The sequence below is a fragment of the Panthera pardus genome, unplaced genomic scaffold (genome assembly GCF_024362965.1).
Source record: "Panthera pardus isolate Hobbes unplaced genomic scaffold, ASM2436296v1 HiC_scaffold_22, whole genome shotgun sequence".
NCBI classification, from domain to species: Eukaryota; Metazoa; Chordata; class Mammalia; order Carnivora; family Felidae; genus Panthera; species Panthera pardus.
In genome coordinates, this window is record NW_026526788.1 from 32,818,151 (window position 1) to 32,831,219 (window position 13,069).

At 38.7% G+C, this 13,069-nt stretch overlaps 1 protein-coding gene across 1 annotated transcript; it reads left to right on the top strand.

Moving 5' to 3' along the window:
- Positions 1–376: 376 nt before the first annotated feature.
- LOC128772533 (40S ribosomal protein S27-like) lies at positions 377–879 on the top strand. Its single transcript, XM_053888572.1, has one exon. The coding sequence runs from the start codon at positions 727–729 to the stop codon at positions 877–879; it is 153 nt and encodes a 50-aa protein (XP_053744547.1). The 5' UTR covers positions 377–726.
- The last annotated feature ends 12,190 nt before the right edge of the window (positions 880–13,069 follow it).

Below are 13,069 nucleotides of genomic sequence, written 5' to 3' on the forward strand. Positions count from 1 at the left end.
AATTTTCTCCATAAACTTACTTCTTTTGGCAAACTATGTATTTTACTTATTTATCTGTTTATTGTCTGCCCTTCCCCCTCCCCAGCTAGTTACACAAGTTAAGTGAACCTTGTTCTGTTCACTGCTTATTTTCCAGTGTCTAAAATAGTGTCTAGCATATATAGGTGTTTAATATATATTTATTGAATGAATGAACGAAGATCTGCCCTCAAAGGGTTTTATAGGTTTTCTATGTGTATCTTTTGTAACCAAAGCAACTGGATTTCCCGACTTTGGATTCCAGTTTCCTAGTGACAAATCTCTAATACTTGTTGCTAGGCATATGAGTTCTGACCTGCCTGTAGGAATCTCTGTCAGTTACCAGGCCACCTCTACATCTTGGGTCCTCCTTGGCTGCAAATTTTGGTTCCATATGTTCCTCTTTTCCTTTCACCCTATAAACTGATCTTTCAGTTTCAGACCTGTCTTTGAATCAATACGATTTCATGTATCAGTCTGAGAATTTTTGTCCTTCACTGTCTGAGCTTTGAATCTGTTAGTACTCTAATGTGACAAAGAGATTGTATAACAGCCTTTCCAGCAGCGACAAGGATATGCCCCTCCCCACAAGGATATGCCTCTCCCCACAAAGATATGCCCCTTGAGAAAGATCTCCTCCATCCCTCTCCAGAAGAGAAGAGGAAACACAAGAAGAAGTAATTGGTGCAGAGCCTTGATTCCTACTTCATGGCCAGGAAATGCCCAGGATACTATAAAATCACCACCATTTTTAGCCAGGCACAAATGGTAGTCTGTATGTTGACTCTTTCAACTGTCCTCTGCCAACCTACAGGAGGAAAAGTTACAGAAGGATGCTCCTTCAGACAGAAGCAGCACTAAAAACACCCTGAGTCGAGATGAGTGGGAAAGCATCCTAATAAACACATTTTGTATATAAGAGATTATATAACGAAACACATTACCATTACAATCTTTAAAAATTAAAATGGGCATTGTAAGGATCATAATTCTTTTAGCAGATAGGATATACTTATTATCTGTCAGTGCTCCTATTTACATGAGATGGGTGAATATCCCTGTAACATTCTTAGGTTTGACACATGCAAAACCAAGATTAGAAGCTATCTGTCAACTATTGTTAGATTTTAAGATCCCTCACTACCTACACACTTTTCTCAGGTACTTTACAAAAATCCTGGAATAACCAGGATCAACTGAGTGGTATCCCCATTTTTTTTTAGCTGGTATCGCTACCTAGACAACATGGCAATAGAAAGCTGCGAATTTACAAGCTGTCTCTTTTGCATTAAGATGATTAGGGTGGTAATGTGAATCAGAAGAATTTTTAACTTCCAACAATCACAAATTTTGCGAAACAATTTTATTTTCTTAACGCGTATTCTCTGTGGCCCGTTTTATTTCTGCAATGGTTCTGTAAAGAATAACCGTCTATGTAGTAATCTTTTCCAAATGGATTTGATATGGTGCAAACTCAGGGAGCACGAAGTACCTAAAAATGCCAGTTGAAATATAAAAAGGACTTTCTCTTTATGTAGCAACAGCCTAGAGAGATCCAAAATCTTTTATAGTGTTAATATCATTTCCATTACCGCATTTCTGTGAGGGAACTGGTGGGAAAAGAGGAACAAGTAATTTATCATGTCTTTACAGATAAAGAAACTGAGATGCCAAGATAGACAGTTTTATTGCCTGAGACTATGATGGCACACCAATTGCAAACAAAAGACCGCTGCATCTTAGTTGTTAGCTTACAGGGTAGTTTTTCCAAATCTCTCTGCATTGTTAATATAATTGAGATTCCAAGTAATAATAGAAGATGGTCAGGGCAAAGTAATGGTAATGAGCCAGAGCTAGAACTGAAAATGGAGTCCAAGTCTTCTAAGTCCTTGTCCATTGATCCTGCCATTATGCTGCAGGACTAAATTACCAAACTTCATCAAAAAGTGGCAGCTTAATGCTGTTAGAGACAAACCAGCATGAGTTCAGTTAACTTTTCATTATAGATGGACAGAATAATTCATATTTTGGCTTACCTAAGGGAAAAATATCTCAATTTGGAATTCATTTTGGACATTGTCATTTCTTCGGTTATTTGAATATTTGTGTGATATAAAAAGGATCTTTTGACTAAAGCTCATTAGGAGTCAGAAAAAAAGACAGTATAAGTTAGGAGCAATCATCTCTGCTTAAAGAAGGTATGAATCAGCAAGCTGGAAAGCTGTTTTTCAATGGGTTGGCTAGTCCACTGTGTCAGTCTATAGGGTAATGTGGTCCATTCCAAGCTCTAAGAATAGGCCAGGGGAAGAAAGGAAAAAATAGAAGTGTGTGTGATGGTGTGTGTGTGTGTGTGTGGGGGGGGGTATCTTTTGTTCCACACTTAAGACATCTGCTGTTTAACCTTGTGAAACGATGAACGAGACCGGTCATAACTCAGAAGTTAAAAAACTTTTCACCAAATAAAAAGGATTCTAAGAGATGCAGTACAGACACATGAACTCTCATTATCTAAACTGACACATGACACTCTTCTCAGGCATTTACATGAAGACAGGCATTTTGCCCTGATGGCAGGGATATAAAGCTCACATAGACTTCCTCAATGGTGGAAGTCTTTATATAAACCAGAACACCAGGAAGGTAGGGGCAAATGAACAAAGACCTCACTTCTTCATAATTCTTGGTTGTTATTTTTTTTTTAAACAAATTAGCAGAGAAAGAGGCATCTTTGGAGTTAATTTCTTTGGGTATCTCTTTGGGTATACAGAAGATGTACATGTTATTAAATTTGTTCGTTTTCCTGTTAAAAAGAGAGAAAGAAAAATATTTAACATAATATTTCTGGTTTTAATTAAACTGACTTTTTTTAGGTTGCTACGTAGCTTCATGTGCCAAACTCCCCCCTCCCTTTTTTTTAACCTTTACAACCTTTGCAACCCAGAGAGGAGAATATTATTTTACAGATGAGGAAGCAGAGGTTAAGTATCTTACCCACACAGATTGCATAGTAGTTAGACCTGGGTTTAAAATCTAGTTCTCCAAAACCACTTCCAATATCCTTTCAACTACGTCACAGAAGACTATGGCAATATTTTTATTTTTACCTTTGAGGAAATTTCTAGATAAACTTTAGGCTACTTAATGGCTTTTGAGAAATGGATGCGGGAATATTTTTCTTATATATTTCTTCAGCAAAGTATAGGCTTTGGACATCAGATTGCAGGGCTTTTTGCTGCAATAAGGTAGAAATGCACTTCCTCAAAAGTCTGGGCACAATATGCTTCTTTGTTCTGGGTTCACTGAGGGCACCATAAGTTGAACACAGTGGTGGTAGGCAGAGTCCTGGAATGAGAACTGTGAACTGACTTGCTGTAAATAAAGGATGTCCTATACTTCCTAAAACAAGGTAGAGGACACTAATGAATAAACTGAGCTATGGGGTGCCTGGCTGGCTCAGTTGGAAAAGCATACAACTCTTGATCTTGGGGTCATGAGTTTGATCCTCACGTTGGGTGTTGGGATTACTTAAATAAATAAAACTTAAAAAAAAAAGTAAACTGAGCTACAGACATTTGATATTAGCATACCCTAATGTTAGATATTAGAGAGCATTTAAAATTTTACAGAAAAAGCAAACAAATATTTTCAATTTACTTACTCTCTAGAAAGGTTATAATTACTGACGCACCAGGATGGCTCAGTCAGTTGAGCGTCCGACTCACTTTTGGCTCAGGTCATGATCCCAGGGTTGTGGGACTGAGCCCCGCGTCCAGCTCTGTGCTGAGCGTGGAGCCTGCTTGAGATTCTCTCTCTCTCTCTCTCTCTCTCTCTCTCTCTCTCTCTCTCTCTCTCTCCCCCCTCCCTTCTTTCCCTTCTGCCCCTCTCCTGCTTGTGCTCTCTTTCTTAAAGAAAAAAAAAGGTTATAATTACTGAACATTTGCTGACTACCACCAATTCAAAAGTTGTTACACTAAACATAGATTCAAACTCAACCCATACCTGTGGAATATTGTCTTAGTAATTTAGTGATGGAATTATCAAAATCATTCACGATTAATTCCTATGGAACTATGTCTAGAAAACTTCCGGTAAAACCTCTTCCTTCTGGAACTAATCATTCAATAAAAATTTAAGTTTATGATACGCCAAGCTCAGTGTTAGGCATGATGCTGCCTTCTCCATAAAGATCAGTATTGTTCGGCAATGATTCAATAATGAGTGAGTGAGTGAAGGAAACATGTCAAACACAAGACATTTATCCAAAAGGTACTAGTAATCTAGTATGCCAAACATACCAAAGAAATTAATATTATCAAAGGAATTATTTTAAAAACACAAAAATCTCCTTTTCTTTGCTATTTTCATCATGACACCATCCCCTAAGGCCTCAGAGTGAATACTTTTAAGTTAATAGTCTAAGATACTACAGGGTTTTCTCTGAGATCTTCAACATGAACTGTTCGCTTTATCAGCAGAGGTAATATAGAGGAACAAGTGTGTGGACTCTGGTAACAGATATCCTGGATTCATATCTGGCTCCAATACTTTAGCCAGGAGATCTTTAGCAAGTAGCTTCTCAACGTCTCATTTTTCTTATCTGAACAATGGGGGCTTGGAGAGTATTCTCCTCATAAGGATATTCTGAGGATTGAGCAAGATGCTATAATGTAATGTTTTACAGCACCCAGCTTATCACTGTGCTGTTAGCTAGTACTCAAACTTGTCATTGAAGTATCTTTTTTCTTTCTTTCAGATTTTAGAAAAATATTTTAAAATCTAGACCTCATTAACCTTCTTGTGACCTTGTCAAAGGGTCTTTTTTCCCTGTTGCTGCCTGCCAGATGGTCCACCTACAAATGAGAAACCTGTGCGCTTACCTGTGTTAAGTTAGACCGTTGAAGGTCAATGCCGTGTAATAGAGAATAGGGTTGGCCATAACTGAGTATGTACAACTATGTAAACTGCAGGAAACAGTTTTCTGTGAACAGGTGTGGTATAGGGAGACAAAGATAAGGATGAATCAGACCCAGCTTAACTCGCTGGGTACACTGTACCTCTTTGGATGTTTTCTTAATTGTGTGTCCTACAGAAAACACTTAAATTCGTTGGGCCATTATATTTTTCATCTGTAAAGTTGGGAAAATAGTATCTTACTCATTGAGTTTTTTGTGATGACTGACTGCGCAGAGTAAGAGCTCAGTAAATTCGCTGAGGGCTGTGGCCAGGCATTGTGAAGGTTAGTTCTCTTTTTTTTCTGCGGCTGTCTTGGGAAATGAGGAGCAACGGCAGGGGTGGCAGGCAGGGCAACCACTCAGCAACATTATGATGCATGTGATTTACACAAGTCTATCACAAGTGGCTGTTCAGTGTGCAAGTTGGGCCGGTAGAAATGGAAACCTAGTCTGTGCTGTATTCTCTAAGATGCTCAGAAAGGGTCTCTCTCTCTCTCTCTCTCTCTCTCTCTCTTTTCAGTTTATTTATTTATTTTGAGAGAGAGAGAGAGAGAGAGAGAGAGAGAGAGAATCCCAAGCAGGCTCTGCAATGTCAGCGTGGAACCCGATGCAGGACTTGAAGTCACCCATGGTGAGATCATGACCTGAGCCGAAATCAAGAGTCAGACGCTTAACCAACTGAGGCACCCAGGAGTTCCGTGGGTTTCTTTCTAATTTGTACAAAAGAGCTCCATTTCCCACCCCATTTCTGTACCATTTTCTGACTTTTAGTTTCTTCTCGCCTCTCTAGGTGTCCTGTGACTTCATATGGCCATGACCTGTCCCTGCAGGTTTCTGCTATAACCTGCCTCACTTCTCTCGGGTCATCCTATGCCATTTGATACCGTCCGGAAAATCCAAATGTCTCCAGAGTCCTGATCCTTTAGGACTCTTCCATGAGATGAGTGCTAATTGCTTAAACTAATTCAAGCTAAGGAATTGACAAGAACTTCCTTTGGTTGTACTGTCCATTGACGTTTTAACCAAGGTTTCCAGTGTTTCAACCCAAAAGAGCAAACATTGAGAGTCTGAAGTATCGAGGCAAAGGTAATGTAGGGCAGGTTGAAAACTGACTTTTCTGCACAGCACACAGTGGCTGCCCAGTCTGCTAACGCATAAAACTGGAGGCGGCATTGAATATATACCAGGAAGTAGATCTGTGTACCTTTAATAAACAAGCCTGCCTGTCCACATCAGCCAGTCCCTTTAAAGAGTCAATAAGAACTTTGGACCCTATACCAATACCCATCTCTGAGAGAAGAGAATGTGGGAGGAGCAGATTTTGTGGTATAGTCAAAAGAAAACTGCCTTGAGAGTGAGGAAACCTGGATTATAGTTCTGCCTCCACCGCTAAATAGCCTTGTGAGGGGCGCCTGGCTGGCTCAGTTGGTTAAGCATCTTGATCTTGGGGTCATGAGTTTGAGCCCCACATTGGATGTAGAGATTACTTTTAAAAAACAAAAGTTTAAATATAAATAAATAAAATGTCCCTTCCCTTGGAAAAACAAACTGCTCTGTGGCCTTGGGGCAAGTCAGATATGTGCTTAGACTTCAGTGAAGTTACTGCAGACTGAGACTATGATGGAGAGAGCCTGTGAAGTCCTTTTCAGGTCTATCTAACCTTTTACGTGGCTCTTTTCCCCCATTGTAAACCGAATAGCCTGGGGCGGGGGAGGTGGGGAGGGAAGCAATGATGACCTGTAGTTTACAGAGTATTATATTGAACTGCATGTGGAGAGTGCTGGCTTCCAGAGAGTGAGATTACATTAATGGTTAAGAGTGTGGGTGCTGAAGTCCTTCATTCCTGAGTTTGGGTACTAAGTTAGCATAAATTACTTAACCTCAATATCCTCATCTGTAAGACAGGAATACTAATACCTAGTCATAATGTTAGTGAGATGATTAAATGAGCTAATACATATTAAAACACTCAGCACTGGTAGGTCGTTTAATTTTTTTTTTTTTTTTTGTCCCATCAGAGACAAGGACTAAATTGTTTCCTAGGTGATTTCTATTCCAAAGTGATTTCTATTTCCGTCTTTCAATCCCTATCTTTTCATTTGTAATAGAAACATGTGTTTCAATAATTTGGCTAGTTCTGAATTTAGTAGCTCAATTACCCATCCACTATGTATAGAGTAGTTTTCCAGAAAGATCTCTAAGTCTGAACTACTCCCATAGTATATAGGAGGGTCATTGCTGGTGACTAGGATATAAGAGTTGTACAGTCTCAATTATGAAAACCCTTGCTTCTGTACCTCCACTCCCAACAACATGAGAACCTACATCTGTAGATGTCTGAGTCCCAGGCCACATGACAGCCCTAGAAATCATGATTATCACCATATTGGCAAAGTATAACAGCCACTTGAGCCCCAAGACATCCTATATTTGAGGGTCTGTTTCCTGGGTCACTCCTGCTATCAATTCTATATGAGTTAGCAGATAAAAACCATACCAGTAACTTGAGAAGAGGGAATTTAATGTAAATGTTAACTAGGTGTAAAGATAGGTGTAATGTAAATGTTAACTAGGTGTAAAGATATTAACTAAGTAACTGCAAGGGTAAAAAGAAAACTTGAAAGAATCATGGGGTAGCAACTGCAGAAAGCAGCTATGATCCCTTTAGCTAAGAGGACAAAAGAAAATGATTAGAATTATTAAAACTAGAGACACATCCTTTATTATTAACAATTCTTTATATTAAATTGTCTCTTCAAGTAATTGGTATGGTTTGTGTCTCCTGACTGCACTATGACTGATAGAGTGTTTGGGTCAATTTATACTCCCACCAGCAACATAAGAGTGTCAAGATTGCTACATATCCTTGCCAAAACTTGGTATTTTTCATCTTTTTCATTTTGACTCTTTTCTTCTACTGGGCTTGAAGTGCTATTTCATTGTGGGTTTAAAAAAAATTTTTTTTAACGTTTATTTATTTTTGAGACAGAGAGAGACAGAGCATGAATGGGGGAGGGTCAGAGAGGGAGACACAGAATCTGAAACAGGCTCCAGGCTCTGAGCTGTCAGCACAGAGCCCAACACGGGGCTCGAACTTACAGACTGCGAGATCATGACCTGAGCCGAAGTCAGACGCTTAACTGAGCCACCCAGGCGCTCTGCATTGTGGTTTTTAATTTGCATTTCCTTTATGGGGAATGAAGTGAAGAACCCTTCCATTTGTTTATGGGTTATTTTGATCTCTTTTTGTGAATTATTTGTTCAAGTCTTGCCCATTTTTTTCTATTGGGTTGCTGCCTTTTTCTTATTGATTTGCGAGAGCTCTTTGTATATTTTGGACATGAGTTCTTTGTTAATATCACCCCCGCTCTCTGGAGTGCAGCCTGGGCAGCATTGTTAGTGTAGGTGTTCTTCCTTTGAGTAAATGGCCCTTAGGACTGAATTGCTTATGTTGTTCTTATTGTACCACCTCAGCAGACATCAAGAACAGTGGAACGGAGATACTATAGCTTTATTGTGAGAAGGTAAGTATATGTATTTCACATATGTATTTATTCATTCATTCCACAAATGTCTTTGAACTTATGAGTTTATTTTTAATTTATTATTATTATTATTATTATTATTATTATTATTATTATTATTTTGGAGAGACAGGGTGTGAGCAGGGGAGAGGGTCAGAGGGAGAGAGAGGGAGACCCCAAACAGGCTCCACGCCCAGTGTGGAGCCAAAACAGTGCTCAATTCCATGACCTCGGGATCATGACCTGAGCTAAAATCAAGAGTTGGACGCTCAACCGACTGAGCCACCCAGGTGCCCCTGAACATATTATTTTAGAGCATTAGTTATGTATAAGAAACTATGCCAAGTATGTGAGTTTGCTCCTGTCTGAAGTATTAGAACTCAGCTTGGGAGCTTTACACATATTGTCATTGTAATAAAATAAAAATCTTGCAGTAAATTAAAAAAGTTCTCCAGGGACCCAGAACATTTTTGAAAACTGAACAATTCATAGCCACTAACTACCTGAGGTCAGTGAATATTAATACTGAATACTGAAAAAGGGAATACCAATACTAAATACTGAAAAAGTCCTGTGCAAATGTTAAAAATGCCTTCTAGATCTTATTAAAACTCATGTTTTTATTCATTCATTCATTTACTTAAATCAAATATTTGTTAAGCATGTATTAGGGAAGAACATTAAATGGCATCTAATTTCTTAGATCTTCTTAGATCTTCAACTAATTTCTTAGATCTCATCCCGGATGGTTCCAGCCACTTCTGTGGTTTCATTTACAAACTATCTATATGCGGATGATCTCCACATCTATTTCTACAGTCTATTCATTAGGCTCAAATAACCAGCTGTCTGATGAATATTGTTGCTTGGATGTCTCAAGGCACCTGTCACACAACATTTTCAAAACTGAACTCATCATCCCCCACGAAATCTTTTCTGTGTTTCCTCTGGCATCAGCATCGACACAAGTTGCCCAAGTGAGACACTTAACAATTTCCCTTGCTACCTTACTCTCCTTTTTTCCCTGCTGCCCCCAAATATCCTATCAATTACCAGTACTTTTTGATTCAACTTCTTATATACAGTCTCTTTCAAATTAGTCTGTTTTTTTTTTTTCCATGGCCAATACTATAGATCATATTGCTGGCATTTCTTGCCTAGATCTCCTAATTTGTTTTCCTTCAGTCTCTCTGGTCTCCAATCTATTCTCTAATCTCTCCCATTTCTGAAACCTTTGAAGACAAACTTTGTTCTTTGTGTAAAGTCCAAATTCCTTAATATGATTTATAAGACACTACGTAATGGGTTCTTGTTGCTTCTCTGGTATCATATCTCACTACTTTCCCTCCGGCACTTACTTCCATTAACTTGTCAGGTGTCACCAAAGGGATCTCCTGAGATCCCTACCCAGATCCTCAAAATTAGGTAAAATGCCCTCCTATAATACTCTCCTGTTTCCCTGATCTTTTATTATATGGCAAGTTGGTGGGGCCGGATCCTTTTGTTTGTTTGTTGGCTGTGGTAACTCAACCAACAAATCACCTTATTTATTGAGATAATGGATGAATTTCTTGGAACTCACAGATAGCCATTACTGCAGTTGCAGAATAAACTCTTTTATTAAATTTAAGAAATACTTCAGGGGTGCCTGGGTGGCTCAGTCAGTTAAGCATCTGGCTCTTAGTTTGGGCTCAGGTCATAATCTCGGGGCTCGTGGGTTCGAATGCCACCTTGGGTTCTGCGCTGGCAGCATAGAGCCTGCTTGGAATTCTCTCTCTCCCTCTCTCTCTCTCTGTCCTTCCCCCACTCACGTTGTGTCTGTCTCTCTCCAAATAAATACATAAACTTAAAAAAATACTTCAGATTTTTTTTTTAATACAAGGAGATATTTGGGCACAATGTAGTTACAATTAACACACTTGGAATTTTGTATAAGCCAAAGTCTGTCTTATTTATTGAGATGCTTTAGGGAGCTATTATTTGTGATGACCATGTGTTAAAGTTTTATTTGCCAAGATGGATCAAAAATTGGGAATTACCATTCTAAAGAATGCATTCCGGGGGTGCCTGGATGGCTCAGTCGGTTAAACATCCGACTCTCGATTTTGGCCCAGGTCATGTTCTCACAGTTTGTGAGTTTGAGCCCCAAGTTGGGCTCTGTGCTGACAGTGTGAAAGCCTGCTTGGAATTCTTTCTCTCTCCCTACCCCACTTGTGATCTCTCTCTCTCTCTCTCTCTCAAAATAAGTAAGTAAATTTAAAAAGCATAAAAAAAAGAATGCATTCTGGAAACTAGGGTTTTACTTTTCAAAGTTGGCCTGCTTACTATTAACCTATATGTAAAATTTGATTTAACAAGATTCATTCATATCCCAGGTCTGTTTCTGGGAGAAGGATTCATGATTGCAAACAGGAAATTATTGTCTATGTTTATATATTTCCACCTTCCAAAACATAAAATTGATAAGAAAGCAGCAAAAGTCCATTTTAAAAGAAAAATCAAATCTTTACAATCTTTTTTCAAATCCTCTTGAGTTCTGTATCATGGTAATTGTAATAGTAACTATAAAATATCATGGGAAATAATCCAAATTAACTCAGGATTCTGAGTTAGGACCCTTCCACACACTATCCCAGGTTTATAATCTAGTGGTATTATGTGCAATTTTCCTCTTCTTAATAATGATCATGTTTTGATTGAATAGTTAATAGATCTGATTGCTTCAGGATCTTAAAGTAGTAGCATCCATAGGTGCTATAAATCTTGCTTAAATTTTAACAAGTCTATTAATTTTTTTTAACGTTTATTTACTATTGAAAGACAGAGAGAGACAGAGCATGAGCAGGGGAGGGACAGAGAGAGAGGGAGACACAGAATCTGAAGCAGGCCCCAGGCTCTGAGCCATCAGCACAGAGCCCGACGCAGGGCTCAAACTCACAAACCGCAAGATCATGACCTGAGCCGAAGCCGGATGCTCAACCGACTGAGCCACCCAGGCGTCCCTTAACAAGTCTATTAAATGAGTTATTCTGATGTTGGAAAAGCCAAAGGGCCCTGTTTCAATCTAATAGGTACGTCTTAGAATAGCAAGGCATGAAGGAAGGAATGCAATGTCTTCTCACAATTCTCTGAGATTGAAGTTCTCTTTATACTCTAGGCAATGAACTAGTTAGAAACTATTTACATAGAATTGTACCCTACTGTACAATGACAGCAAAAAACTAAAATTTCTTCATATGTCTTCTTGCTAATTTTGTTGGGTGGGGTGAGTTATTACATTGGGAGTATGTTTTAAAGTTATGTTATATTGAGACTCCGAGGTAACTCAAAGGATCTTTCAGTAATTCTTTTGAATGCTCTATAAATGTTGGACTGCAAAGTTATGGGAAGAATTGATTCCATTTCAAGGTTAGGGTGAGCATTTTAGAAAAAGTAATACACGATGCAAAAAAATGTGAATTTTGGAAAGTTTTCTCATATCATAGCATATATTGTCTGACACATAAGAGGCAGTCAGTATATTTTTCTTGACTGATCAAATGAATGAACAAAAGATTATCCTCATTCAGGTCTTGTCCCCTCCTCTTATCCTAACTCCCAATTAGTAGTAATTATTTTCTGAGTCTCTACCCAAATTTTAGATAATTTTGCTCCCACGTTTTGGCAGCTGGAATGGCTTTTAAAGTGCCTAATTAAGAATGATTTGTTAATAATTATTATCTCTTTGAATAATTTTCTTCCCCTTTTCACTCTTTTAAGTTGTTTTTTCACTTTCCAAGTCTCATGCTGGTTTTTTATTTCTTAGGCTAGCTTTTATTAAATAAAAGAGAACAAAGCTCTTTTTCTCTCTGCCTTTTAATAAATGTGACCCTTTCTGTCATTCTTTCCTTGATCCTTTCCAAATCAGCAGTGGTTGCCATACGTGACGGCTGAGAGATGAGATGCCAAGTGCAATGGCTAAATTTAAAGAGCAGCATTCGCACCTGTTGTTAACTGGCAATGACCAGTCTCACGCCCACAGCTTCCTCCACCCTCTGCCTCCTACCAAGTGCAACCCAGAGCCCAGTCTTTATGCGTCCACATATAAATAAGTACTGATGAAGATTATATACATGATATCAAAGTGGAGAATGAATATACCATTGGACACTAAATTTGTTTAGTTTCAGAGGAGCTGAAATTTGGGCAACACTCAGCGTAATATAAAGATGAATCTGAGCTTGAAATAGGTAAACTAATGCTAGGTATTTGATGAATTTTTGAAGACTTTCAATGGACTGGCTCACCCCAGAATAAATTTTTTATTTTTAATTTGAGAGAGAGAGAGAGAATGGGGAAGAGGGGCAGGAGGGGGAGAGAGAGAATCGTAAGCAGGCTCTATGCTCAGTGTAGAGCCCAACATGTAGCCCAATGTGGGGCCTGATCCCATGACTCAGGGATCATAACCCGAGCTGAAATCAAGAGTCGGACACTAAACTGACTAAGCCACCCAGGTGCCCCATCCCAGAATAATTTATTTAGACCCGCCATACTTTGTGAAATTATTTTGGCTATCAGCATTGGGAGACTCCTATA

What these genes read in the sequence shown, in the direction of transcription:
- LOC128772533 (XM_053888572.1), top strand. Translation starts at nt 727, where the DNA reads ATGGCCAGGAAATGCCCAGGATACTATAAAATCACCACCATTTTTAGC.